We start from the raw sequence: 26,437 nt of genomic DNA, 5'->3' as shown, positions 1-26,437 counted from the left end.
GCGTACTCCAAATTGATCCATGGTAAATCACAAATAAAATAAAATCGATTAACAAAATAAATTTGGTGAAAAAATAAATATAATATCAATAAAAATAGAATTGCTCTAAAAATGTTTCGTTGTTTTGAGTTTGGATACGTTTCGATTGAGCTGAGGAGAAGTTATGACGATTTTCAATAGAAAACTTTTTCAAATTACAGATTGAAGAAAAAGTCAGAGCATACTTGGGATTACAAGCTAAAACGAAGAGTTTTTCGATTTTATTTGTAACAATTTTCTTTGTTTTTTTGGCGCGAAGCTTTTAGTAGGGTGTTAGTAGTTCGCTTATATTTTGTTTGTGTGTTTTTAATTATATCGTAAACGTATAATATATATTTGTATATATAATGATTTCTTTCGTATTCCTCTTTAGTTTTTGGCTTAATATAATTACTAAAATCTTTCGTAAAAGTGTTGCAGGTATATTATGTTTTCTGTGTGTGTATGTGTGTAAACTCATAAATTTTCTTTTTTTTTGTATTAATTCAGATTCATTAAAATTCAACTAAATTTTGGATTTCTTTCTGATTGTGCGGAGCTATTAGTGTTCGTGGTGGAGGGCTGCAAAACATAATCGATTGATTGTATCTTGAATACAACTTATGATTAGAGTATAGAGTAATCTGGGGATAAATATAAAGATAAATTTTTAAGCCGTCGACAGTGTTTGTGTTGGTTGCCCCAAGTACTCTGTACTTGTGTTGGCTTCCATATCCATATGTTCAAATCGACGGCTTGTATGTGTCTCCAAATAGCGATAAAACATTCCAGAGCTGGTTTAACACAGACGGTATACAGTTATTGATAAACAACAGATATTTATCATCAACATTATTACTTAAAATTATTCAAAGGGGTTTTTTGTCTTAGCTTTTCCATTTCCTTTTGCGTTTAGGTTGCTATCTTAAACATCGTTCACATACGGACATAATTTTTTAATGAAAATCTTCTTTCCATCTGTTTTTACTCTCTTTTCTCACATTACTTCCTTTCTGTTTTGACTTCATATGCTTAATTTCTTCCCTTTATCGTTTTGATTCAATTTCAGTGAATGTTGGCTAAAAACGCGTATTACGCAATTCCATCCGTTTATTCGCTCTTCTTGTGGGTGATCAACGCATCCTCCATCTCCTCCTTGGGCTGATCCTTGTCACCCCAGCCCCAAGTGGCATGGGAACCATCGCCAGTGCGCTTCACACGCTTCTTGATGATGTCCACGGACACGCTCTTCAGATCGTAGGCCAAACCAATGCGAGCAAAGAAATCAATGAACGCTGTGGTCAAGTTCAGAGAGTAATTGCCAAACTCGGCGGTCTTGTAATCCCAGGGGAACACATGATGATAGTTGTGCCATCCCTCACCGAAAGCGAGCACTGCAACCGAAACATTCTGAGCAGGGTTGATGTCTCTGTAATAAGGAAAGAAAAATCAGTTAGCCAATTCGCCAAAGAAATCGCATAGTTCATCACTCACTTGTCATAGGGACGGTTGCCGAATTTGTGGGCAGCACTGTTCACTAGCCAGGTGACATTCAGAATAAAGCACCAACGGAACATGGTGGCCACGAACCAGGCGTTCATCAACGATTCGTTCCAGAAATACATGGGAGCCAAAGTGGGCAGAATGAAGCAAGCCAGAGGCATCAGAATCATGTAGTGTCTGAAATTAAAGATAGAAACGTGAGTCAGTTGAACAATGCAATAGATAAAGAGATCACTTACTTCTTCTGGAACATCAGGATGGGATCAGCACGCAGATCAGATAGATCAACACCCTTGCCCTTGGCCTTAACCTCGGGATGCTTCTTGCACAGCAGCCAGCCGATGTGCGAGAAAAAGAAACCACGTGTGGCATTGTGGGGATCAGCATCTGTTTCCGAGTACTTGTGGTGCACACGATGATCGCGGGCCCAGTGGTAGGCGGCATCCTGGAAAGCAATTGTGTTGAAGATGACCAGCAGCAGACGCAGTGGCCACTTGGCCTTGTAGGAACGATGGGCCCACAGACGATGGGCTCCAGCCGTGATGCCAAGTCCGGAGGCGACGTAAAGACCGAAAGCTTTAAGAGAAACAAATTGAAACGCAATTAGTTGAATCACTTTTATACATTTATTTCTATACTACAAATCTAAAAATTTAATAAAAATTCTATAAAATGGGCCTCGTTTCTGACTCTAATTGATTCTTGGCTAGTATATAGCTAACATCCTGAATTCCATACGCTGTTCCGTCCTCGTTAACAGAGAGAATGTCCAAGAAGTTCATGCTTATTAGCGAAGATCGAACCAATTCCTTCAAATTGGGAACAGGATTCGTATTACGTATGGTAAAACGCACCTCATTTAGTACTTCATCAAATGGTGCATATTCAATATTTTCGGTATTGGTTATATAACTAACTGCCTTGAACACATGTCGATTTACTTTGCGCGGAACATGGAAATTATCCATTGAAAAAAGAAATAAACAATACAAAATATGTGAATACTTGGAAATAAAATAAACTATAGAATTTCATATGACTGCTTAGCTCGTTTTAAATAGAAATCTGAAGTTCTCTGGTACTCAAGATTAATTTTTAAACACATGTCGATTTACTTCACGCTAAACGTCTAAACTATTCATTAAAATAAACAAAATATGCGACCACTTGACTAAACTCTTTAATAGTTAAGCTAATGTGGAAATATTTATGATATCTGTTTTTTGGGATCATAACGGAAATGAATAGAAAGTACTATAGAGTCTGAAGTTCTATAGGGGCACCGAGGGCGCATGATTTCGATGGCTATTTGCCATTTGTCTGTCTAGCCATTGTTCAATGTTATCAGCGCCAAATTTGGACAAAAAAACAACGCTGATAACCTCGGAAAATATTGATATGCACGTCGGCACACGCCAATCAAGGATGGCCACACTATGGACACACGTACACACACAACAGTCGAGCTACGTAAGGTTGTCAAGCCATCTACAATCGAATAGTTTCTTACCGAGTAAGCCTGTCTGCCATTTGGCGGAGGTGATCATCAGCCAGGCACCGTAAACAGCAGCCACATGGAGATATCCAAAGAGTATAATATTACGCCAGACAAGTTTAAGTTTTCGTTTATCCGCCTTTTTCATAGATATGATATCCTTGACCAGCCCGCCATCGATGGTCTCGGCATCCTGTTCGAAGAGCACACCAGTTGAATCAGCCTGCAACTTGGTCGGATTCTGTTCCGATTCAGCTGCAGCTGCGGCAGCGGCAGAGAGAAGCGAATCGGTGATCGCTTGTCCACCAGCAGTTGCGTTGGGCGGCATAATTAAGCAGTTGCTGTAATCAAAGAAACAACGCACATTAAAGTCATTTTGTAATGCATTAAAAGCAATGGTAATTAACTATGCTAAGCTAATGTGTTAATTTGAACTTGACACGCTTTGAACTGCAGTCGACACGAGCACCTTTATTTTTTATTGCAGTTGTGTGGTCACACTTACAACTCTACAAGTGTCTACACACATTTGGTTTTGTCTACACACATTATTTGCTTTAAGTAGGTAATAAAAAATTGACAAACAATGTGTGCATTATTCAAGCACTTTCACGGTGAAATTTTTGACAGCCGCTTTGGCACAGGTCGGGAAAATCAATAAATTCGTGGATGTCCTTGTCGAAGGATATCTGCAAACGCTACTCACACAAACAAACACGTAGGTAGATTGGCACAATTAAAATGCCGGCATAAGGGAAAGAGAGACAGAGAGAGAGCAATAACACCTACTGACAAAAGCGAGGGGCGGCACTTTTAGTTTTTGGCACTCTTCGCTCACGCACACAGCCTCACACTTGTGTTTGTAATGTTTGTTAGTGTGTAGACAATTGCACATTGTGGGTCACTGGGCGCACAACACAGTGTGAAGGCCAAGCATTAAGCATTAACCTCTCCGTGTATGTGTGTTCGCAGGGTCATGGAAAATTTTCAACTAAACTGTTATACACACACACACACACATCCGCAAACAAACATAAACAGTGAAGTTTAGCTTGCGGTAGACTTTAATTTGAACTGACAGTCAAAAGCAACAACCATTAATTGCGATATGCATTGCGGCTGTCACAATTAATTTATGACCATACACGGCATCTTTAATTTACCTTCTTTAATGTCTCACTAACAAGTCAAATTTTGTATTTCTGACTACCGAGCGAAAAACAACCGGCCAATCGAGCGTTAAGTTTTAAACTGTTAGGGGAATGCGAAAAGCAGTTGTCGACAAGAAGCTTTCGCTCTTTCGCAAGCTTCGCGCAAAGTCAAATGGTCTTTTTTCGTGTGTCGAAAGCTTTTTAAAGTGTGCGATAGTGGCAAATATATATGTATGTTTTATAACATTGTGATGTCTGCAACTTTTCTATAATGCTAAATATGAATCCTAAATATTTATACATTATTCAGGGTCAGGGTTTTATAAACAGCAAACACGTTGCCATTTAATGTCCAATAGTCAATAGATTGGTTGCTTATCGCTTGGTCTACGTGATTTAAGGTAGCAAAATGCCGGTTCTTAAAAAGATGACGAAATCCAATGAGTCTGTGTACCTTCAATAAACTGAAGACAACAACCAAATAAAAATTTAATTACACGTTGGCTAAAAAAAACAAGTCAACACAATGCTAATTTGCACGACGTATGCAACTCTTGCAAATGTATGTGTTTATAAGTCTTAAAGGTGTAAATTGCTGCAGCAGCGAGTACAGCACCCGCATACACACACACACATGTTCATATAGTATGTAGGTGCATACATACATAAGTAATTCATATTATTGAAACTTGAACCACGTGAATACGTGTACAAAAAATCATACGATGTCCCTCCCTACTACGAAAGTCAAGTATAAACAACAATAATGGCGCGCCATTGGAAAGCACACGAAAAATAACATGAACAAGAAATCTAGTTAGATTTTTACTCATACAAACACACACACGCATGCAGGCACATTCCCTCATACATACGTTTAAAACAAACAGCAGATCGCCAACGCCAAGCCAAGTTTCAACGAATATGGCGCACAAGTGAGAGCCAGCGCCCAGAGAAAGAGCGAGAGAGTGTAAACAGCTGATTGGTCTGGCTCTCAAAATGTGACTAAGAACCGGTAAGGGATTGTCTGTCTGCCTGTCTGTCTCTTACAGCCTATGCCGGCTAAATAAACTTTTTTGGTCGCGTTTCCATGAAATTTCACGACCGGGGTACGCATCTGATAAAAGCCATATGCTTTGATGCTTTGATATTGAACTTGAAAAAAGACCATGACGCTGTGTGCCAACGACAAAATGATTTCAGCGGCGTGTAACCAAGAGAGCAAATCACACAAACGAAGAGAGATGGCAAACGGCAAAGAGAGAAAAGTCATTTACCCGGCATAATCACACTGCAGATGCGTGATACGAACGAGACGGGCGGATGAATATTGCGACTCTCACTCGACTCAACTCGGTCAAATTCTATTGATGTGTGCCTAATCTATTTGGCAAAATTGTTGAATGCATCAATTTGCAAAAAGCAAATTCAATTTGCTGAATTCTATCACTCAAGACACACAACGAACGACATTTGTGTCAAAACACACGTGAACATTTGTACGATTCCTATGGAAATGTATGTGCATATGTTATACAACTAGTACACGATTAATTTTGCTTAAACAAAAAAACAAAGGTGGCTCCCAACTAATTTGATTACAACGCAGCGATGGGGTTCGACGAACCCGAATAAATAATGAAGTTGCGAATAATTTTTAATTTAATTGCGAAATCCAATTTTAAAGAATCGATATTATATAAAACACACATGTTTAGAATAGTTTGAATAAACAGCTAGAGTATGTGAATGTGTTTTTTTTTTTATGTTTTTTATTAATGCGAAGCGCCCCAAGCTAACGTTAATGGAGGCTTTTATCTGAATGTATTTAACCTTCGTCTACTCACAATGCGAGCCCTGACCGTTAAAGTACAGCCTTCAGAAAAGTTCGAGAGATCGAGAGTAGAGGAGCTTACAAAAAGCTACTTAAAACATCGTTTAAGAGCTTCAATGCTTTTCATGTGCAGATTTCAAAGCATCATCATCACTGACTTTTTGGTTGCGAAAAAGCATCTCGCAAACAGACCAAAGAGGCAGCAAAACACAAGAACTACCTAAATGCGTAAATACACAACGCACACATATGCAGGCAGACAGACAGTTGCATGTGTATGTGTGGGTAGTAGAGGTGCTTTTTTTCGACTACTTTATTTGATCACAAATTGACGTTAGTTGCTGCTTGCTCTTGCTGGCTGCTTTTACGTAAACTCTTGCAAATCCTGTCGTGTAACCAATCAACTGTCGCATGCACAAAATAAACACCAACCTGTTTTTCTTTTAAATTTTGTAACGATTCCAAACAAAAAACTTTTTTTTTTTCGCGGTTTTTCTTGTTTCAGAGGGACACGCGGTAGTAGATTTTCAAATATGAATTTCACACACAAGAAACGCGAGACAACACGTCAACACGTCCACACGCTTTACGCGCTCAAGTCAAACTGAGAGCACTTGTGGAACGGTTGCGAAAATTTAAACGTTTTTTCAGTCGCGCGATTGACGCGAGACGCGACGCCAGAAAACATTACGCAGCCCCTTTCTTTGCAATTTGTTGATATCGCCGTCAATGTATGTATGTTCATACATACATATGTATTGGTTGTATGTAAGACGTAGGTTTCAATTAGTGATTAAATGTCATTAGAATGCACTCATTATTTGTGCTTAGATAGTGCGCAAAATTCAAAACATGCACAACGGGAATAATACATGTATGGATTTTAAGGATGGCTCAGACTTTCGCTCAATTTTGTTCAATTAAAATGATCTTTATTGACATTATCTAATTTTTTTTCCATTAAGTCTCGACCACTTCACATCAAGTACTTAGTATTCGAAAAGTACCATAAATGAGATTATACTAACTGCTTCTAATCACACAAATATTAGGGGTCAGAGTACAAGTCTGCTGCCAATAATCTGGTTTTGTTTGCTTTTTAACCAATTTATTAACCTCTTCGATATTGTACTTTGGATTGATACAAGTTAGTCAGCGAGTTTGTAAATAGTCAATAACTCAGTCACTATTAACCGATCCAAGGCGTAGCACATGTATGAATGGATCTGCATACGTGTATCATTAACGGCAATATTGAACTTTTTTGCACTTTGTCACACACTTCGATTCACTTTAAATCCGCATACATGATAATTTACATTAGCGCGTCGCTGTTGGTACAATATAATAGTTTACAAAATAATTAACAATCCGAACTTGTTCTTTAATATTATTTATAATTAATATCAAAAAAATATATTTGTTTTATTAGAATAGATCCAATGATCTGAAATCTTATATCATATTCTTAACTTACTCAAATATGTTAAATATTTAAATTTATGAAAAATAAAGTCGTTCATATATGTTATTGAAGGGTATTGAGCGTGCGCATATTAAAGGTAAATTTGATAGTTTGTTGTCAATATTCAAACCCGACAAGCTTGGTTAAAAGTTTAACAAAAGAATAAGATTTGCATTGATAATAAGCGCGGAAACATGTTCTTTTGGCTAAATCAAAGACCTCTTTTTCATTTAAATTAGTATTTGTATTGGAAATGTGTGTCTGCGTATAAACAGGGTATCAAAAGATTGTAAGCAATTTACTTTAGTATTCTTGATAAATTATAGAACTTCTGATCGAGTATCTGATCGAGTAATGTATTTACATATATCTATCATATGTAGTTGATGTACATTGTATATGTGTATATAGATTTCATTTAATCATCACAACTGCAAATTCAATTGCGCATTGATCATCAGCGTGGAAAAAATACAAGGGAGATGAACTCTAAGATCTGATAACGACAACATGACCTCTAATAATTTGCCTGTCAATTGAATAAAAACCCTCTATAACTAGCTGCATATGTTAGAAAATTATTACCTCAGAGAGGCAATTAAATAGACGATTTCTACAAAATCACATTAGCCAGAACAATAACTGAAACATTAATTTTAATTACTAGTGAAAATTAAAGACTATAGTTTGCAAAGCAGTATGGTGTATAAGATTATACGATTATTATACTGACACTGTCCTATAGCCTTGAAATTAAATATGTACTTCAAAACAAAACAAATAAATTAAAATTTATTTGACCGTTAGACTAATCTGGACTATAAACAAAAATGTATTAACTTACTACACTTTCTGTAAAGATTCGAAAAATTTTATATAAAGAATCTACTTTAGTGATTTATATTACTTTATTTATTTATGCAATGATCCATTGCTATGATTTCCGCAGGGAAATTTGGAAAATCAGATTGCGAAAGTTGTATACAAATAGGTGTACATTAAACAAATTTATGATTGTGGGTGCTTTGAACATATACAATTATGTATATTTTCAATTTCACCTAAAATACCACATGCGACGATCCTAGCAATGAGTATTAACAACATCAAGAGCTTTGGCAGATTGTTATAGTGTATTCTGAAGTCAAGGTTATTCTAGTATGTAACCTGGAAATGCTGCGCGTCATTCAAACAATGTAAAAGGGAATGAAATAGAAATCCTAGCCTTGCGTCATTTGCAATTGAAATGATGTCACTGAAGGAGTGTGCTGCGCACACAAAATATATAGAAATATTATGGACAACATTCTAATCTTTTAAAATTTTATATATACAAAATAAAAACAAATCGGAAAAAAACAAAAAAAAAATAACTATCTGATTTGATAATATGGCATGTTCTTTTAATCAGAGCAAATAAAGCGCGTGCTGCTCTCGATGCGGTGATTCAAAAATTGCATGTTCTACGAAGATGCTCCAGGTAATGGCATTGCACAATGTCACCAGAAAAGTAATTAACGAATTGTGCACTTACTTGTTTCACTTTTGTTCCAATGAGATTTTTTCCTTTTCTTTTTGCAATAAATTTCCAGGGAACTTTTAATAAAATAATTAATCAGCAATGTTTTTACATTGATAACAAAATTGATGCATTAATCAATGAGTGTTATAGCATCCAAATAATGTTGTATATTATAAATATAATTCCAAAAATTGTTTCTCTGGCAAATTTAGTTTTTGTTGTGTGTGTGTTTCGTTCCTTCCGTGTCAAAGCTGTTTTCTTTGCCGGCGTGTGACCAAAAGCAAGATATCTAAAAATATTCGTTTTATCACAGATGGATATATACCAAAGTGCAGAAATCCCGAAAGTTGTCAGTTTAATCAGTTTATTGTATCCGTGTTTTTAAAAGCAATCTGGTCATTGTGTAGAACATTTTATCCGAACTTGAATAAATGCTTTCCACAGGGATTTAGTTCACCTAAAAACTAAAAATTTTTCTGGAGTAACGGCATAGTTTTCTAGTATTTTTATACCACAAGGATGCTGTTTACGATCTCTTCACGGTAACACATTGAATAAATTATTCGATAACTATTTTATTAGCGTCACACAGCTGATTTTGTAGTAGTTTTATAAACAAAGTAACTGCTTCCGTTTGAAAGTCTTTGCATAATTTTTTTAGAACTAATAAATTTTTACGGCTCATAAAAATAATCTTCAACGTTTGCCCGCTACATTTGACCTATTGGGAGCCAGCCACATCGATTGCAAAGATCTCTGGAAACTTTTGATGCTGGCGGCGTTCTTATCGCAATCATCATCAGCGGAACAGACGATAACAGCAACAACATGACACAACAGAGTGATCGGGACGGCAATAAACCCGCTGTGGAGGGAAATAACGATTTAAAACAATTCGTTAATAATTCGCCAGTGCTGCGCATTGCGGTCTATGGCATGTCGGAGCTAATCAACACGCGACTATCTGCTAAGGCCCTCGACATATGCTTGGAACTACTTGGAGCAGGTGTCCATCCAAAGGCGCTTGCCGACGTTATATTACACACCATGGATGCCAAAGAGAAACGTTCCGGCCGTCCATTCGTTTAACTAAACTGGATTTCACTAACTATTATGTGTGTTATCAAAATGAAAAACAACGCTCACGTATAATGCGAAATTTTAGATTAGGTGAACAACAATCAGCGGATGGGCCACCTGCAAACGTCTAGACAATTATACCTTCCATAAAAACAAACAAACCTGATAGCAAGCACAAAACGTTGTTAATCTGTTGTTAAGTGTTATAAAAAAAGAAATTGTTATATTTAGTATTTATCAATTTTATTAATATAGTATCCTTTCCCCTAAATCGAACTTAGCGTGCATAAATAAAAAAATATATATAATATAGAATAGTATAGTATAATATATAATTTAAGTACTCTTTCTCTCTCTACTTCGTCTTGTCAACGAACAGCACATGCTTAACATCCTCTTCGGTGAGATCCTTGTCGCCCCAACCCCACAGTTCATGGCTGCCATCGCCAGTGCGTCGCACACGACGCTCAATTGTCTCGGGTGCCACCGATTTCAGATCGTAGGCCCAGCCGATCTTGGCAAAGAAATCAATGAACGCAGTGGTCATGTTGAGCGTATATCTGCCCCATTCGGCGGTCTTGTAATCCCAGGGGAAAACATGATGATAGTTGTGCCAGCCCTCGCCGAAGGTGAATGCGGACACGTAAGGACTCTGGGATGGATTGATGTGCCTGCAAAGAAGTACAAGATTAGTTGAGGTACACTAGAGGAACAGCAAGATAAGGACACATACTTGTCATAGGGACGTCCACCGAATTTGTGAGCAGCACTGTTCACCAGCCAGGTCATGTTGAGCTGGAAGCACCAACGGAACATGGTGGCCACAAACCACGAGTTCATCAGCGTCTCATTCCACAGATACATGGGTGCCAAAGTGGGCAGAATAAAGCAAGCCAGCGGCATGAGAATCATATAGTGTCTGCAAGATATTTACAAACACATTAGCAAACAAGTAAAGTTGGAATTCAAATTAAGTTGACACTCACTTCAGCTGGAACATGAGAATGCGATCGGCACGCAGATCGGACAGATCCAAGCCTTTGCCCTTGGCCACCACATCGGGATGCTTCTTGCACAGCAGCCAACCGACATGTGAGAAGAAGAAGCCACGTGTGGCATTATGGGGATCAGCATCGGTTTCCGAGTACTTGTGATGCACACGATGATCGCGTGCCCAGTGGAAGGCGGCATCTTGGAAGGCGATCGTGTTGAATGTGATCAGTATCAAGCGGAGTGGCCACTTGGCCTTGTAGGAACGATGCGCCCACAGGCGATGGGCGCCTCCAGTAATGCCGATCATGCCCATCGTATAAAGTACAATAGCTGCAATTTAAATCATCAAGTTAATTTGAAATGTAAAATGTAAATGTTTTGACTTACAGAATGCAACCGTTGCCCATTTGGCTTTAAATAGGAACAAGTATCCACCGTATAGAGCGGCCAAATGCAAATAACCGAATAGAATAATATTACGCCAGACCCATTTCAATTTGCGTTTATCGGCCTTCTTCAATTGCGTTATGTCACCAGCCAGGGCGCAGTCATTAGTTTCCGCATCGGCCTCAAAGAGCACTCCGGTTTGCTTGGATGCATTTGGATTCTCCTTGGATTGCAGCAGCTCCTTCTCGTTGTCACAGGCGGGCAACGAGTCCGCTGGTCTAGAGACGGCGTTTGGCGGCATCGCTGCAAGTGCAAGAAATGCATTAGATGCATTATACTAAATTATAATATTACAGAAATTTGTAGGTATCTTATATTGAAGAGATTTCTTTATTATTCTACATCTTGAATATGGTCTTCACACACTTTCAGAAATTTGAGTTATATCTAATAACTCCCGAGTATTTTATTATTTTAAAGTGATCACTAAATTGTAATATCACAGAAATTTGTAGGTATCTTATATTGAAAGGTTTTCTTTATTATTCTACATCTTGAATTATTTTATCTTTATATTCACACACTTTCAGAAATTTGTGTTATATCTAATAACTCCCGAGTAATAAATTATTTTAAAGTGATTACTAAATTGTAATATCACAGTTTTAAAACAAATTTTTATTTAATAATACATACTATGGTAGAGATTAATTGAAAATTTTACCTAACCTATTTTCACTAAATACTCTTGAGAATAATTAAAATTACTATTTTGCTACCCTATAGTTTATTAGATGCTTAGCTTAAAGGAATTTCCTTATTATTTTATCTTTAGTAATGATTTAAAGAATTTCTCTATTATTTTGCTATTTCATTTCGAATTTGTAGTTTATGGCTTTATTGAAAATTTAAACCATTTATTTCAGTTTTATAGTCTAACTGAATAATATGCAAAATTATTATAGTGTAGTCTCACTTTCAAAATAATGAAATATTTTTAAACAAATTTAAATTTGGAGTACACAACTTTACTTTAAATGCAATTTGTATTCTTCATTGTTAAAATGCTGTTCAATACCTTTTGCTATGAAAGTTCTTACATAATTTGCATAATTGTAGTTACATTGTTGTCTGCACTTAATAGATTCATTTGAATACCAAACAAAGAAAAAGAAAATCCAATAGAAATGTTAATTAACCTTAAACTTGTGAAAATTCCGCCTTTAATTGATCATGAATTTCTAATCTCAATCTAATTAGTCGAACAAATTCCACGTTTAATTCCGTTGTTTACCAAACTTTGTTAATGGGGGGTCTAAATGCTTAATTAAGATATCTATAGAGTAATCTTCTTGGCAGATTCAAGGTCCAAAAAGGTTAAAAATAATGGTTTAAAGTTTGCCTGACATCCGCCGTGTTTAACTAATCAACAGGATATTTGCACTTGGGATAATTTTGCACAAACACTTTTGTTATCTCTCATTGATGTATTTTTCTCACTAATCGACTTACCAAAATTCTTGTCGCTATTTTAAAATAAGTTTGTTGTGGTAGTAGAATATATTCCAAAAGTTTGAACCACAACCGTTCCCGATGGTGGCTGAGAGTCCACTGTGAAGCTTAGAGGCGATCGTGCCTTCTTTTGAATCAATTATAGTGCACTCAAGTGGATTGTTGAGGAAAGTTTAGTTAAAGGTGCGTCTATAACACTTGACGATTTCGAATTGTCAGATTCGGAATTGCGCGACACGTCGTATTTAAGTGAAATAATGATCTTCTAATCTAACTATGACCTGATGGTTTATTACTGATGTAGATTATTTTTATTTTTGGGTTAGATGATCTTCTGATGAATGACAGACATAGAGCGCATGAGAATTGGTGGGGATATTATATCATTTATTGTTAATTTCCGTTATTACGATGCCGTTATCAAGGCACTATCAAGGCCTATATACCTTAATTTGCCGCCACTTCACATTATAAGAAGGGTATTAATCTGATTTTTTTTTAATTGCTAGGGCAATAAGACTTTGAACATGCACCTTCGGACACATGTTCAATAAAGATGAGCACAGTTCAAGCATTGCATCGCTGTCTGGGGATGATCATTTAATCGAACGCATCTCATCGGCTGTTCGGTCTGAGTCACAGCCGGCAAAAACCCGCCTGTTCGTTCACGTATGCGATTGTTTGCTTATCATTATCTGCGGTAAAACCGAAAGCTCTGTCCTTCATGTGTTTAGCTTGATAATGAAAGCGCCATCTACATGCGGCACTTGCGGTTAGTGCGCGCCATCTAGTGTTCACAATACGTTTTGTGTTTATGGTTAGTATGTATTTAAATAATTTAACAAATTCAAATCGGTCAGTTCTGAACTGCTTGTGAGGATGTTCTTATACATTATATATACACAGCGTGATCTATTATGTCATCTTATTTCTTTGGGTCCTCTTCTGACTTTGGTTTTTCGCTGGTTTGTTCGCCTTCCTTGACCGCCGCCTTTTCCTCAACCTTTTCGGTCTTTTTCGACTTCTTTTGCGCCTTCTCTGCTTGTTTTTGCTTTTCAGCCTCCACTGCAGCGGCTTCCTCCTGTTGTTTCTTCGTTTCTTTCTCTGCAGCTGCCTCTGCCACTTCCTCATCATCCCAATCGGCCATTGAGCGATCCCGTTTCAGCCAGGAGTGTGTTGTGTCCGCTTTGAAGGCTGCAAGGGGAGTATAATTTAAGAGTTTTATTTTTATAAATATTAGTTGACTACTTACTTTGATTGAACCACTTGATGCCGTTCTGCATATCCTCAATTATTTCGCGTGATGTGTACATCACCTCATTCTGCACTGCCTGATGGAACGTCGACGTCTCGAAGGCAGCCGAATAAACGGAGTTGCGATCGTGATTCAAGGCACGCTGTGGAAACTTGGCCAGACAACTGGCCAACTCCAGCGCATTGCCCAGAGCAGTACCCGTGGGCACAATGCGATTGACTAGTCCAATATCGTGTGCCTCCTGTGAGCCTACCGGCCGCCCAGTCAGTATCAAATCCAATGCACGCGACAATCCAATCATGGCGGGCAATCGAACGGTGCCACCATCCAGCATGGGCACTCCAAAGCGTCTGTTGAAGAATCCCAGCACGGCTGACTCCTCCATGACACGAAGATCACACATCAGGGCCAGCTCCAAGCCATTGGCTATGCAGTAACCGTTGATGCCACACACTACAGGTTTTTTTATTTGACGCCTTGTGGGACCCACAGATCCCTCAGGTCGCATTAGTATATCCACGCTTATTTCCTCTTTTTCGTCTGTGCTCATTTCCAAAATGTCGAAACCAGAGCAGAATGAGCCACCAACGCCATAGAGTACAGCCACTGGGGATGTGTCATCAGCCTCAAAGGCAGAGAACGCATCGCAAAGTTGGGCGGCGGTAATCGAGTCGATTGCATTGCGTTGTTGTGGCCTATTAATACCGATTACGGTAATATTTTTGTCCTTTTCAACTAGAATAGACTTGGGCGGCGCTGGCTCCGCTTTAGCATCGGCTGCAGCTTCTGCAAAAATTGCATTTTTATTGATATATTTCGTAGGTAAACATTATGTCACGTTATTTTAACTACCTTTGTGCAGTTGGTTAGTTGTGCTCAGCATGCGGCCGGCTGAAAAGCGCAACTGCTGGCCAACTTGCTGGCCTAGCTGCCGTCCAATTTTGCGCAACATATTTAACGTAGTCCTTTGATGGTAAAACCTTTAATTTTGTATACGTAAATTATCAAAAAATAAAAAAAAGAGCAAAGCTATCCTGATTTGCAAAACAATTTATAAATGTCGTACCGGAAAGCGTTGCCACTAATATTAAACTCCACAACGCTGGCAATACATTCGATTGCTGAAACTTTAATCGATAGTTAATAACCGAAATATTCGTGAAGATAATAACCGTGACCTTTTAATTTTTAAATTAAATACCGACAATTGATCTTTATATAATTTATTACTATTTTCATAAATTACAGTCCTATCTAACAATATGTTTGATGAAAAACAAAGTTTTCTTTGATTTGTGGAATATACCACTTTTGTAACGATATGTAGTATATATTGGGCATTGAGCTTACGGCCACACTGAAACTTAGCGCGGTTTCGCTGAGAAGGCTTTCTGCTGAAGAGCGTGCCCCCAATATACTCAGTTTGGAGCGGCGTCGAAAAGCGAGCGGTTGTGCATATTTAGCCCAACAGCCAGTTGAGGAGCAGCAGCACCAAATTTAGAATTTGAATACATTTGTGTGAGGCGATAGTGTGTGTGTTTGCGTCGAAGCATGTATCACCTGAAGAGTTTGGCCCGCCAGGGCGCCATGCGTCAGCAGGAGTTGACCGCATTGGCCAAAGCTTTGCCCACAGCTGTGCTCCAGACGCGCAACTACCAGATTCCCGATCGCCTAAAGGATGTGCCCACTGCCAAGGATCCCCGTTTCTTTGACATGGTTGAGTACTTCTTCCACCGTGGTTGCCAAATCTCCGAGGACCGCCTCATCGAAGACATGAAGGGCAAGATGTCTCTGGACGAGAAGAAGAAGAAGGTTAAGGGTATTCTCATGCTTATGCAACCCTGCGACCACATCATCGAGATTGCATTCCCATTGCGTCGCGATGCTGGCAACTACGAGATGATTACCGGCTACCGTGCCCAGCACAGCACACACAGGATTCCCACCAAAGGAGGTAAATAATACTATCTTTTATAATTTCAATATTACATACTGTTTTCTAACCGGCATCGAGCGAAAACTTTGCCAACTGTTGGTGTAAAATCGATTTTTCTATACACAAACTATTTTGCTTGCCTTTCTCCCAATTATGTAACTGTGTGACCAACATCCTCCCCCAAGACCCGCCCCCAGTATTTTTATTTTTTCGCGCATACTCCACATTCATTATTTGGTTGTTTACATTGTATTTTTCTTTCTGCCCGGGACACAAACAAACGGAGCAAACATGAGATATTTATTCTGTCTATGCTTTGGGCCTAGTATCTAAATTGCATAAGCAGAGAGCGAGAAGGCGTCCGTTACACGTGTTGCCATCTGATTTCCAAGCCCTTCAAGTGTTGCCACACTTCACCAAGCTAATCTGCCTAAAAGAATTCTCACAATTATTTTCAACGCTTATCGCGACGTTGCCGTTGGCGAATTTTTGAGCAATTTCTTTTTTCATCGTAGCCATTTCATTTGAGTTCTATTTTTAATAACACACCGAGTGCACAGCTTTCGCTATGTATTGTTTTGTTTTGTTTCTTATTGGAACTAGAACAGTGTACCCACATCATAGCTCACAGTGTGACAAAATGTACAAGTCAGCTGGTTTTGTTTTTCAGGTACATCCCCATAAAAGTTCCATATATTGCTTAGTTCCGTTAGCTTGTTAGATTGTCTAATTATAGTAACTGAAAATCTTAATGTTTTTATCAATCAGACAAACTGGTGCGCCACTGTACTTATCTGACCTTGGTTAGCGACGCGTCCCGAAAAAAATATAAAATAAAACACGTCGTATCATTCGTACATGTGGTTGTTGTTTTTTTTGCTTATTGTTATTGACTCTGGGTTGTGTTGTTGATAAAGCTGACGCTCACGAGCCTAGAGCATAAATAGACGATTCATATGGTTTTTGTTTTTTTTATGAATTTATTATTGTTATTTCAAAATCGTGTGGAACCTCGTTCAAATTTTGATAGTAAACAAGTTCGACAATCTGTTGCTAACCGATAGTGCTTGTGCTTGTTAATTATACCTCTAAATATTATGATGATATTTTAGCAAAACAACGTTTGCTTACTCATTTCGGGGTGCTAAATTGATTTTAGTCATTTGCTAAATGGGATATGCCTTTTAGTGGCCATATTAAATAGCACATATTCTACAATGTGTACACAACATTAAACCGTGCCTGTCTTCAACATATTATACTACTGCTCTAATTAATGTTAATTGCTCTACAGAGCAGCAGTCTCTCTGTCTGTCTGTTTGCATTTGATCGCACATTTATTGACACAAATGACTTCATAGCTGGACTTTTGAATTCGGTAAAATAATAAAATTTCGCAGCTTATTTTCAATTCAATTTCGACGCGTTGGCTGCGCAAAAAAAAAGGTGAAGAAGGGAACAAAATGCGCCAAAGGCAAATATTAAAACCGGTTTTTCAGCGAAGCGCTTTGAATGTACATTCGTATAACTACCTAAATGTATCTGTCAATCAACGAACTTTATTTGCTTGGTGCTCACGTGATGGTCACGTTGCGCCAAAAAAAATGTGACGCGGCACACTGTGCAGCGCTTTGTGTTTTGTTGTTTCGTTTTCGGTACAGCTTTCTATGTCGTTGAACTGTTTCTCACTTAGGTTTGCAAATTGTTTGCACTTGTGTATGCGCGTGTCTTGAAGTTTAGTTGGCATCTTAAAAGCTTAATTTGAAGTAAAAGCTCAATGCAGCTGATATTGCAAATGTTATCAGCTGTCGCAATACCGGTTCAGCTGCTGCTAATGCACAGTATGTGAAACACAAAAACATGAAATTTCAGTTTCAATTAAGCATCTACTCTTTTTTTGTTTTGCATTATAATTATAAATCCAACTATTAATATTTATAAGGCATTATATACACATATGTACATATATGCACTGTTTATTTACTACTACAAAGCGCCAAGTTGCAGTTTGTATGCAAATAAGTTGTGTCAACATTCAGCACCAAATGCTTTGTTTGCATTCTCGTGTCTTGCTCAAGTGGCAAACACTTCAGATAAGGAACAATTCGCTACGCCCCCTGATACTCCCTGCACATACAGAGATATGAGAATTACATATGTACATTTATTATTATATAATTATCACTTCATATAGTCTAGAGAAGTTACCCTGAATCTGTTGAAGTTGTTCACAAAAATCTAGTTTGTTTTCTTCCAAGTTCATGCGTCATTTCCTGCGGTAGGTGCGACGTGTATATCTTATCCATTCTGTAGTATATGTTAAATACATATATACATACATATGTTAGCACAATAGCAAAACATAAGATGCCGTCAGCCCACGCTAGAAATATTCTTTATCATATGGCCAAAATGCTAGTCAGCTGACGCTCACTAGGGGGGAGCAACCAACCGGTTTTTTTCGGTCTTCTATCTCGAAAGATTGCGGTTTGCTGTTGCCAATGGCGTATAATGTGCTCTTAGACGTGGCAATATATACACACAAGCATATACATATATGATATTCTATACTATATTCGCATACATACACGCCCCATACTCGATCGAGCCCCCAAAAAAGCGAAAAACTTATCGCACTGATTGTATAAGGTACACTAATACATATATACCGTCATAGACTATACAAATACATTGACAAGTTATACACAAATAGATTTTCGCACGTAGAACTAAGCGAACATTGAGGGGGATTGTATTTGCTATATGCCAAATACAAAAAGTCACGCGTTTTCTTGTTTTTTACCGAGTAATTTACTACAAAACACAAAAACAAGTTAATTGGTACCCCGTTAGTTTTTTTGGTTGATAAAGCCGGTTGTTAGCAACATCTTTTCAAGAATTTTATAATCGGTTTTGATACGCAAGCTATTGAAGTACAGTACAATCGTATGAGTAATATTCTGCGATAAAATCAAATTTTATTTAAATGTTCTTTGGTAAAATTGGGTTTACTTTGTGGGAAATTAATAATAAATTTAGATTCTCAATAAAAATTTTTGACAGTGTGATTTATACATTATATTTGTTAAATTATTTAATGTCAATGATGTCGACTCTTTAAATCCACTTGATTAAATGCAACATTTGTTTTTTTTGTATTTTTGTACAGTAAGCATTTAATATATAAAGTCGTTTAAACTCATTTCAATTTTAACCGGAAATAAGCTTGAAATCTTTCTGCATATTCATGAACTTTGTCTTATCTACCGCTCTCGTTCGCAAAGTTCACATTAGCTAGCTAACACTGTAGTCGAAAAACAGGGACAGAAAAACAAAATGCTTTGGCGCTGTTGTTATGCGCTCTCACAGACACACGCATATGTATTGCACAAGAAAGCAAACAAAACCAATAGCAGACGAAAGAAGGGAAAGAACAAAATTGATGGAACGCAAACAACAAAATAAATATATACTGAAGAAAAAAAAAACAATTGAGGCAACAGGCAGTTGGTTGGGAATGCGAATCGAATATGCAGCAAATGAATTCCAAGAAGATCATTAAGCTTAAAAGCTTTGACGTCTAAGCTTGCGATGCAGTTGACAATCGATAAGGGCAAGCTTTTGTGACTTGTTGCAGGAAAGGCAAAGTTCAGGCGACCTCATTAAAGATCAATGCTTGGCAACCACAGTGAAATTTTTGTGGGGGCCTGTCGATAACTTGAAAATGATAATAAATTTGATATTTATCGCAGGCGCACTTTGTGCCTGTCAGATAATTGTAGCTGTTGGTTGATTGGTCGCATTTATTGTATTTCGATTACATCGTAAAGTTTAGAAATAAATTTCTCAGTGCAATTGAAAAAAACCAAAAAGTTGGCGATAAGCGAGCGAGGAAGTCGCTTTATCTAATCAGATTTCTCAAAAGATATCAAGATATCAAAGGTGTGTGTGCAAACAAACAACATAAAATATAAAACGTATCATAAAGATACGAGAATACGGGCTCTCCAAGTGTTACGACATTACAAGTACCCTCGCTGACCCACTTTGGCACCAGCCGAAATAAAAAATGCACGTGAAACCCAACAGAGAATCGACAAGCAACTTTTGCTTTCAAAATGTAAATTCTTTCGTCTGTTTCAATTGGATTGAGTCCAAAAAAACAAAAAAAAATTAAACACAGACTGCATGGGAGACATAAATAGAAATGTACTTAGTTTTTAAGTCTTTCAAGGTTTCGCTGTTGTTCTACGGACAGCACACCTGTCGTATACGTAATATGCCTTAACTTATTTGATTGATTATGCAATTGTTGCTGACTTGCAGGCATCCGTTTCTCGTTGGATGTGTCACGCGATGAGGTGAAAGCCCTGTCCGCTTTGATGACCTTCAAGTGCGCCTGCGTCGATGTGCCATTCGGCGGTGCCAAGGCCGGTCTGAAGATCAACCCCAAGGAGTACTCCGAGCATGAGTTGGAGAAGATCACCCGTCGCTTCACCCTTGAGTTGGCCAAGAAGGGCTTCATTGGCCCCGGCGTCGATGTGCCCGCCCCCGATATGGGCACTGGCGAGCGTGAAATGTCCTGGATCGCTGATACCTATGCCAAGACCATCGGCCATTTGGACATCAATGCCCATGCCTGTGTCACCGGCAAACCCATCAACCAGGGCGGTATTCACGGTCGTGTCTCGGCCACCGGTCGCGGTGTCTTCCACGGTCTGGAGAACTTCATCAACGAGGCCAACTACATGAGCATGATTGGTAAGTTTAACTTTTCCACTTGCTAGTTAGACATATTTAACTTGTCCTTCTCTCGACAGGCACCACTCCCGGCTGGGGTGGCAAGACCTTCATTGTGCAGGGCTTCGGTAACGTTGGTCTGCACACTACCCGCTATCTGACTCGTGCTGGAGCCACCTGCATTGGTGTGATTGAGCACGATGGCACCCTCTACAACCCCGAGGGTATTGACCCCAAGCAGTTGGAGGACTACAAGAACGAGCACGGCACCGTTGTCGGTTATCCCAATGCCAAGCCTTATGAGGGCGAGAACCTTATGTTCGAGCAGTGCGATATCTTCATTCCTGCCGCCATTGAAAAGGTCATCAACAGCGAGAATGCCCACAGAATTCAAGCTAAAGTGAGTGGCGATTGAGTTGTGATTTTTATCATCAATATATTCATTCATTATGCATTTAATTAGATCATTGCCGAGGCCGCCAACGGTCCCACAACTCCCGCTGCCGATAAGATTCTGATTGATCGCAACATTTTGGTCATTCCCGATCTGTACATCAATGCTGGTGGTGTCACCGTCTCGTTCTTCGAGTGGCTCAAGAACCTCAACCACGTCTCATACGGTCGTCTGACCTTCAAGTATGAGCGCGAGTCCAACTATCATCTGCTCGGTAAGTTGATCTTGACATCTCTCTACATTACCTTCTCTTACACTATCTCTATAAACATTTATTTTATCGCTGGCTTGTACTATCGAATCATGCCATACCATTATTTATCTAGTAATGCATTTAAATAAAATCAGGGTATATGGTTTCAAAATTCCTATAATTATTATTATTATTCTTATTAATTTCATTAATTAATTTGCGTTAAGTTGACGACAAAAATAAAACCCTTACAGAAAAGCGGCTGCTCTTGTAGCATTTGCTCTTCCAGTAGGTTAAAAATAAAAAGTAAATCTATCGAAATTCATAGAATTATTAGTGTTTCTTATTTCTCACAAGTTCGTAGTATGTGTATTACCCATATTCAATAACGTAATTTGAATACGTGTAATATGTATACAAATTGATAATATTGCCAACAATCATAGTAATTCGTTGTTTATTCTATTTCTTCTTTTTTTTCCGTTTCTCTCTATCACCAATGTAGACTCAGTCCAACAGTCAATTGAAAGAATTATTAACGACGGTACATTATTATTAATTCTTCTTTTCTATTACTTCTATTATCTCCTCCTCCACCCACCACCTCTCTTGCTATTTTACCATCCTCCCAAAAAAAGAAACACAAATCGCCTGCATTGGTTCTTGTTTTAACTTCCTGGTTATCTTTTTTTTTTAATGCTGTGTAAAAGTTGTTACAACATTATTTGTTACTTGTAGTCCGTAGAAATGATCCTTTTGTGTTAAGCAAATCCTAAACTATATATTCCATTTTGGTTGAGCTTATTGTGATCAGATCATGCCTGACTTATTGATTATCGCATACACACCACGTACACATATCCCAAATGTTTTTTAACAGTGCTGCCATCGATCTTCTAACAAACAATTTCTATATGTAGTTTACGTTTCCAAATTTGCAATACTTGTTTCTCCAGCATGCGGCATATATTAACTATCTCTTTCCATATCTCTCTCTGCCTGCCTCATCATTTAGAATCCGTGCAAGAATCATTGGAGCGTCGCTTTGGTCGCGTTGGCGGACGCATTCCCGTTACACCCTCGGAATCGTTCCAGAAGCGCATCTCTGGCGCCTCTGAGAAGGACATCGTGCACTCCGGTCTGGACTACACCATGGAGCGTTCGGCTCGTGCCATCATGAAGACAGCCATGAAATACAACTTGGGTCTGGATCTGAGAACCGCTGCCTATGTGAACTCCATTGAGAAGATCTTCACCACATACCGTGACGCCGGTTTGGCCTTCTAAGCGCAGCTAATGCTGAACAACTTAACTAGTTTATTAAACCACAAAATCGAACTCAAAAAGCAAACGCAAATAAGCATTATTGCATCCCACACGCGCGCACCTCCGGTTTTTTAGAGAGTCACAAACAAACATAACTAAAAATGAGATGAATTTTAATTTATATATGTCCACACAACAATTTGTTCAACATTTTAACTTTACTTTCTTGTGTGTGTCTTTTTCATTGTATTAAGTGAAAAGAGCGAGCTTGAATTGCTTTCGCAATGATTATTTTTTTGTTGATTTTCTCTAAGTTTTAAGTTAATAATGAAAAAAAGAATAATTAATGAGCGTAAAAGTGAAGCAATTGCATTTTTTCAATTATGTATCGTAATTATACGAAACGCTCCGTTGCCGCAACTTTTAAATGAAACTAAATATCAAATATACACATTAAAAATAACAATAAAAAAAAAAAACAATTAAAACATAAACGTTTGATGTAAATTCATTTTTAATTGTCAATTATCGTTCGTTGGCCACTAAAATGATCACAATACAATCGTTGATACAATGTTTTTTAGTCTCAAAAATTTACGTATACATTTTGTTGTATATAAATTGGAATGGAATGTATGCATATAATAGTTAGTTGTATAAAATATATAGTTTACTCTATATATGTATATATATATTGGGTCTACACATAATACTATAAGTACACTTTTTCGCAAAAAAACAAAAAGAATGTTTGAGGGAGGACAAATACCAGGTATAAATTGGAAGATTGTTTTGTTGGAATATCAAAAAATGTTTCGCTTAAACTAATTAAAATCTTTGCTGAGTGCATATTAACGTAGTGCATTATTCCCTGTCCATTTATAGCGATTCAGAGTGCCAAGGATTTGGGAAATAACTGCTGTTTCACATAATCATCGATCATTTCGGTTAAAACGTCGCGTGTAATGCGCGGCACTTGCAGCACGTAGCCAAAGTCTTTCAGTTTCGTATTGTCCAAATTGAGATGCTTATGATGCAGTTGCTCCTCATCCAAATACGGCGTTAGCGGTGTATTCTCGATGCCATTGCGTTGACAAATCTCGGCCCAGGGCGCCATGTGCTTGTCGTTGATTTCACCCACTGTATCGCTTGGATAGAGCTGAAAAACAATGCATATGTAAGTTTTTTTTTATGATTATGACTCATACAACGAATGACGAGATTAATGACAGACCTTAGTTAAATTGGACATAACAATGCCAAAATATTCAACATTGATTTCGAATATGTCCACAAGCAAATCACTAATACTGCCCTGCGTCGACGCTGAGTCATCCACAATGTTGTAGACCTGTCCAGCGGCTTTGGGATTTTGGGCTAATTGCCAAATCGCAGCACACACATCGATCACATGCACCGTATTGAGACGCATCGCATCGTTCCACAGCAGTTTCATTGTCTCACCGAGGTATTTGTATATGGCCGCAATAATAATGCGAGGCACTGCAAAAAGTTTTCATTTACATTATTTAAATAATTATAAAGATTACAGAGTGAGAGCGATACTCACTTAAGTAGCGCTTATCGCCAATGCCATAAACAACGGGCAATCGCACCACCGTATAGCTAAGACTGTTGATTTGCGCCAGCTCCTTCTCCACCTTGAGTTTTTGCTTGGCCACACCCGTCCATGGCTCCAGCTTGCAATCCTCCTTCAGTGGGTTCTTCTCGCTGCTGTTCACACAGCCCGAGCTCAGCTCCACATAGCGTTTGACCTGTCGATTGGCTGCCTCGTTGGCGCAGTTGAGGCTCAGCTTTTGGATGCCTTCTTTGTAGACGGCATCGTCCTGATTGGCACGCGTTTCAGCTGCACAATTGATGACCACATCCCAGCCACGATGTGTTGTTGGGTGTGGTGCAAATGCCGCTTTGCATGAGGCTGTATGTGCATAGAAAAGGACAAAGTCAATAAACAAAAACCTGTTCCGCTCGCACCAACAAAGGAAGTGTGTGTGAGTGGGTTGAATATGTGCGTGTGTGTGACATACCGGCATTAATTAAATTGGCGCTGCAAAACTCCACTTTATCGCTAGCAAAGTCATCGGTTTGTTGCTCATTCAACCAGGCCATTTGTGGTGGCGTCTTATCAACAATGCGTATTTCCTGTGTCAAGTCATTCTTCAGCAAGTAATTCAGCAAGTTGCGTCCAATGAATCCGCAGCCTGCAGTTGAATAATTTAAGAGATAAAAGTCTGAAGCGATATCGCTGCGGCTTACTCTTGAACTTACCACCCAAAATTAAAACAGTCGGTTTCTCGGACATGCTTGCAATGACAATTGACTAGAGACTGCAGGCCGTTGTATTTACTTAAACCAATCTTTGCGTTTTTCTTTGTGTATGTAAAAAATAAACGGAGCCGCTCCGTACGACGCTCCACACTCAAGAATGCACGATAAACACACAAGACTTTACATGACGCTGTTATTATATTAACAGAGTAGTTGCATTTTCTTAACAGTGCCATATCGAGCAGAAAACCATGTTGTACCAAATCGAGCACAAAAACGATAGCATTTATCGTTATCAATTTTTAATAAAACCCAGAGAAAATTTAAATTTAAATTGATAGTTCAGTCTCCGTTTAGCTTTCATCTTGCGCGGACGCTTTTTCTTCGGTCCCTTTTCAGCTCATTTCGATCATTTCAGCGGTTTCTTCCCCTACTTTCCCACTATTTTCTCTAGCCCACAGGCACAAGGGGAATAGGAGAATTTGTAGGCGCGATCATGGCCAACACGTCCAACTCAAGTGGTAGAATCGCCACCAGGCGAACAACTGCCACTTCAACCAATTCGGCTTCTTCAAAAATAAATAATTCAAAATTGGAAAGCAAATCCAACAAAATGAACACTGCAAAAGAAACCAATAAAAAAAGTATGACCAGCTCTGAAGCCACGCGCTCAGAAATAACGGACAAAACAACAAAACAGAATAAAACGGAAAAGGTAAAAACACCAACAATCACCATGGATGACGGAACTAGCAAAGAAAATGTAAATGGATACTCTTACAACGAAAACCACAAGGGCCCTTACGCGGTATATCTTGAAAAAATTTTAAATGGAAATAGCGGAGCCATAAACTCCATCGAGCTGGCGGCTTTTCTGTCGTCAAAAGAAATAGAGGGCATAGAGGAGATTAAGAAGATGGGGTACGGACGGTGCAAAGTCGTTTGCAACTCGGCGCAGGCCGCTAATAACTTGGCTTACTGTGGCGATTTACTTGCAGGCTGCTACGAGCCGAAGATCCCTCGCCACCTAGTAAACACGGCTGGCATTATTTTCAACATCCCTTTAAACCTTTCGGATTCCGACATTTTAAAAAACATTAAATCTGACATCACAATAGACCAAGTCGAACGCATAAAGAAAAAATCTCGAATTGACGGACAGCTTATCCCGACTGGACGAGTAAAACTGTGGTTTAATGGAGCAGAGATTCCTAAAGAGATTAAGCTTATGTACTCTAGACTGTCTGTTCAGCCGTTTATTTATTTTTGCCAGTGTTTTTGCTGCTTCCGGTTTGGCCACCTGGCTAAACATTGCAAGAGCAAGGCCAGATGTTTCAGGTGCGG

At 38.5% G+C, this 26,437-nt stretch overlaps 6 protein-coding genes across 10 annotated transcripts; 2 read left to right on the top strand and 4 right to left on the bottom strand.

The window, feature by feature from the left end:
• Nucleotides 1-224: 224 nt before the first annotated feature.
• Nucleotides 225-9,171, bottom strand: LOC133839059 (acyl-CoA Delta-9 desaturase). 4 transcript variants are annotated; one of them, XM_062270383.1, is made up of 5 exons: nt 9,001-9,171; nt 3,032-3,357; nt 1,761-2,097; nt 1,513-1,698; nt 225-1,447 (listed from the first exon to the last, which is right to left on the bottom strand). In XM_062270383.1, the coding sequence occupies exons 2-5, from the start codon at nt 3,342-3,344 to the stop codon at nt 1,129-1,131; spliced, it is 1,155 nt and encodes a 384-aa protein (XP_062126367.1). In that variant the 5' UTR covers nt 3,345-3,357; nt 9,001-9,171; the 3' UTR covers nt 225-1,128. The 4 variants fall into 4 exon arrangements, with proteins under 4 accessions (XP_062126367.1, XP_062126365.1, XP_062126366.1 ...); XM_062270381.1 differs by lacking the exon at nt 9,001-9,171 and adding an exon at nt 6,434-6,616; XM_062270382.1 differs by lacking the exon at nt 9,001-9,171 and adding an exon at nt 4,180-4,309.
• Nucleotides 9,172-9,582: 411 nt separating this feature from the next.
• Nucleotides 9,583-11,743, top strand: LOC133839064 (uncharacterized). The gene has a single exon (XM_062270390.1). The coding sequence runs from the start codon at nt 9,817-9,819 to the stop codon at nt 10,075-10,077; it is 261 nt and encodes an 86-aa protein (XP_062126374.1). The 5' UTR covers nt 9,583-9,816; the 3' UTR covers nt 10,078-11,743.
• Nucleotides 10,287-13,177, bottom strand: LOC133839060 (acyl-CoA Delta-9 desaturase-like). Its single transcript, XM_062270385.1, has 5 exons — nt 12,961-13,177; nt 11,449-11,751; nt 11,055-11,391; nt 10,802-10,987; nt 10,287-10,739 (listed from the first exon to the last, which is right to left on the bottom strand). Exons 2-5 carry the CDS (start codon nt 11,747-11,749, stop codon nt 10,424-10,426), a joined length of 1,140 nt encoding a protein of 379 aa, XP_062126369.1. The 5' UTR covers nt 11,750-11,751; nt 12,961-13,177; the 3' UTR covers nt 10,287-10,423.
• A 587-nt stretch (nt 13,178-13,764) lies between these two features.
• LOC133839058 (probable enoyl-CoA hydratase echA8) lies at nt 13,765-15,391 on the bottom strand. The gene is made up of 4 exons (XM_062270380.1): nt 15,282-15,391; nt 15,068-15,195; nt 14,213-15,001; nt 13,765-14,154 (listed from the first exon to the last, which is right to left on the bottom strand). Exons 2-4 carry the CDS (start codon nt 15,165-15,167, stop codon nt 13,886-13,888), a joined length of 1,158 nt encoding a protein of 385 aa, XP_062126364.1. The 5' UTR covers nt 15,168-15,195; nt 15,282-15,391; the 3' UTR covers nt 13,765-13,885.
• Nucleotides 15,392-15,627: 236 nt separating this feature from the next.
• Nucleotides 15,628-23,298, top strand: LOC133839055 (glutamate dehydrogenase, mitochondrial). Of its 2 annotated transcripts, XM_062270375.1 has the most exons (6): nt 15,628-16,169; nt 20,478-20,912; nt 20,972-21,291; nt 21,355-21,559; nt 22,044-22,082; nt 22,554-23,298. In XM_062270375.1, the coding sequence occupies exons 1-6, from the start codon at nt 15,767-15,769 to the stop codon at nt 22,823-22,825; spliced, it is 1,674 nt and encodes a 557-aa protein (XP_062126359.1). In that variant the 5' UTR covers nt 15,628-15,766; the 3' UTR covers nt 22,826-23,298. The 2 variants fall into 2 exon arrangements, with proteins under 2 accessions (XP_062126359.1, XP_062126360.1); XM_062270376.1 differs by lacking the exon at nt 22,044-22,082.
• On the bottom strand, nt 22,946-25,265 carry LOC133839061 (uncharacterized). Its single transcript, XM_062270386.1, has 5 exons — nt 25,094-25,265; nt 24,853-25,026; nt 24,375-24,743; nt 24,039-24,307; nt 22,946-23,963 (listed from the first exon to the last, which is right to left on the bottom strand). Exons 1-5 carry the CDS (start codon nt 25,125-25,127, stop codon nt 23,694-23,696), a joined length of 1,116 nt encoding a protein of 371 aa, XP_062126370.1. The 5' UTR covers nt 25,128-25,265; the 3' UTR covers nt 22,946-23,693.
• Between the last annotated feature and the right edge of the window lie 1,172 nt (nt 25,266-26,437).

The sequence above is a fragment of the Drosophila sulfurigaster genome, chromosome 2R (genome assembly GCF_023558435.1).
Source record: "Drosophila sulfurigaster albostrigata strain 15112-1811.04 chromosome 2R, ASM2355843v2, whole genome shotgun sequence".
NCBI lineage: Eukaryota > Metazoa > Arthropoda > Insecta > Diptera > Drosophilidae > Drosophila > Drosophila sulfurigaster.
Note: the sequence above shows the minus strand (reverse complement) of the source record. Positions and strands in the feature narration are given on the sequence as shown.

Coding starts and splice junctions, on each gene's coding strand:
- LOC133839059 (XM_062270383.1), bottom strand. CDS start 3,344: ATGCCGCCCAACGCAACTGCTGGTGGACAAGCGATCACCGATTCGCTT. Junction 1,699..1,760: donor ATCCTGATGTTCCAGAAGAA/GTAAGTGATCTC, acceptor CTTTAATTTCAG/ACACTACATGATTCTGATGC. Junction 1,448..1,512: donor GGCAACCGTCCCTATGACAA/GTGAGTGATGAA, acceptor TCCTTATTACAG/AGACATCAACCCTGCTCAGA.
- LOC133839064 (XM_062270390.1), top strand. CDS start 9,817: ATGACACAACAGAGTGATCGGGACGGCAATAAACCCGCTGTGGAGGGA.
- LOC133839060 (XM_062270385.1), bottom strand. CDS start 11,749: ATGCCGCCAAACGCCGTCTCTAGACCAGCGGACTCGTTGCCCGCCTGT. Junction 11,392..11,448: donor ATGGGCAACGGTTGCATTCT/GTAAGTCAAAAC, acceptor TTTAAATTGCAG/CTATTGTACTTTATACGATG. Junction 10,988..11,054: donor ATTCTCATGTTCCAGCTGAA/GTGAGTGTCAAC, acceptor AATATCTTGCAG/ACACTATATGATTCTCATGC.
- LOC133839058 (XM_062270380.1), bottom strand. CDS start 15,167: ATGTTGCGCAAAATTGGACGGCAGCTAGGCCAGCAAGTTGGCCAGCAG. Junction 15,002..15,067: donor AACTAACCAACTGCACAAAG/GTAGTTAAAATA, acceptor CAATTTTTGCAG/AAGCTGCAGCCGATGCTAAA. Junction 14,155..14,212: donor CATCAAGTGGTTCAATCAAA/GTAAGTAGTCAA, acceptor CTCCCCTTGCAG/CCTTCAAAGCGGACACAACA.
- LOC133839055 (XM_062270375.1), top strand. CDS start 15,767: ATGTATCACCTGAAGAGTTTGGCCCGCCAGGGCGCCATGCGTCAGCAG. Junction 16,170..20,477: donor CAGGATTCCCACCAAAGGAG/GTAAATAATACT, acceptor GCTGACTTGCAG/GCATCCGTTTCTCGTTGGAT. Junction 21,292..21,354: donor CCCACAGAATTCAAGCTAAA/GTGAGTGGCGAT, acceptor GCATTTAATTAG/ATCATTGCCGAGGCCGCCAA.
- LOC133839061 (XM_062270386.1), bottom strand. CDS start 25,127: ATGTCCGAGAAACCGACTGTTTTAATTTTGGGTG. Junction 25,027..25,093: donor GACTGTTTTAATTTTGGGTG/GTAAGTTCAAGA, acceptor ATTCAACTGCAG/GCTGCGGATTCATTGGACGC. Junction 24,744..24,852: donor CGCCAATTTAATTAATGCCG/GTATGTCACACA, acceptor ATGCACATACAG/CCTCATGCAAAGCGGCATTT.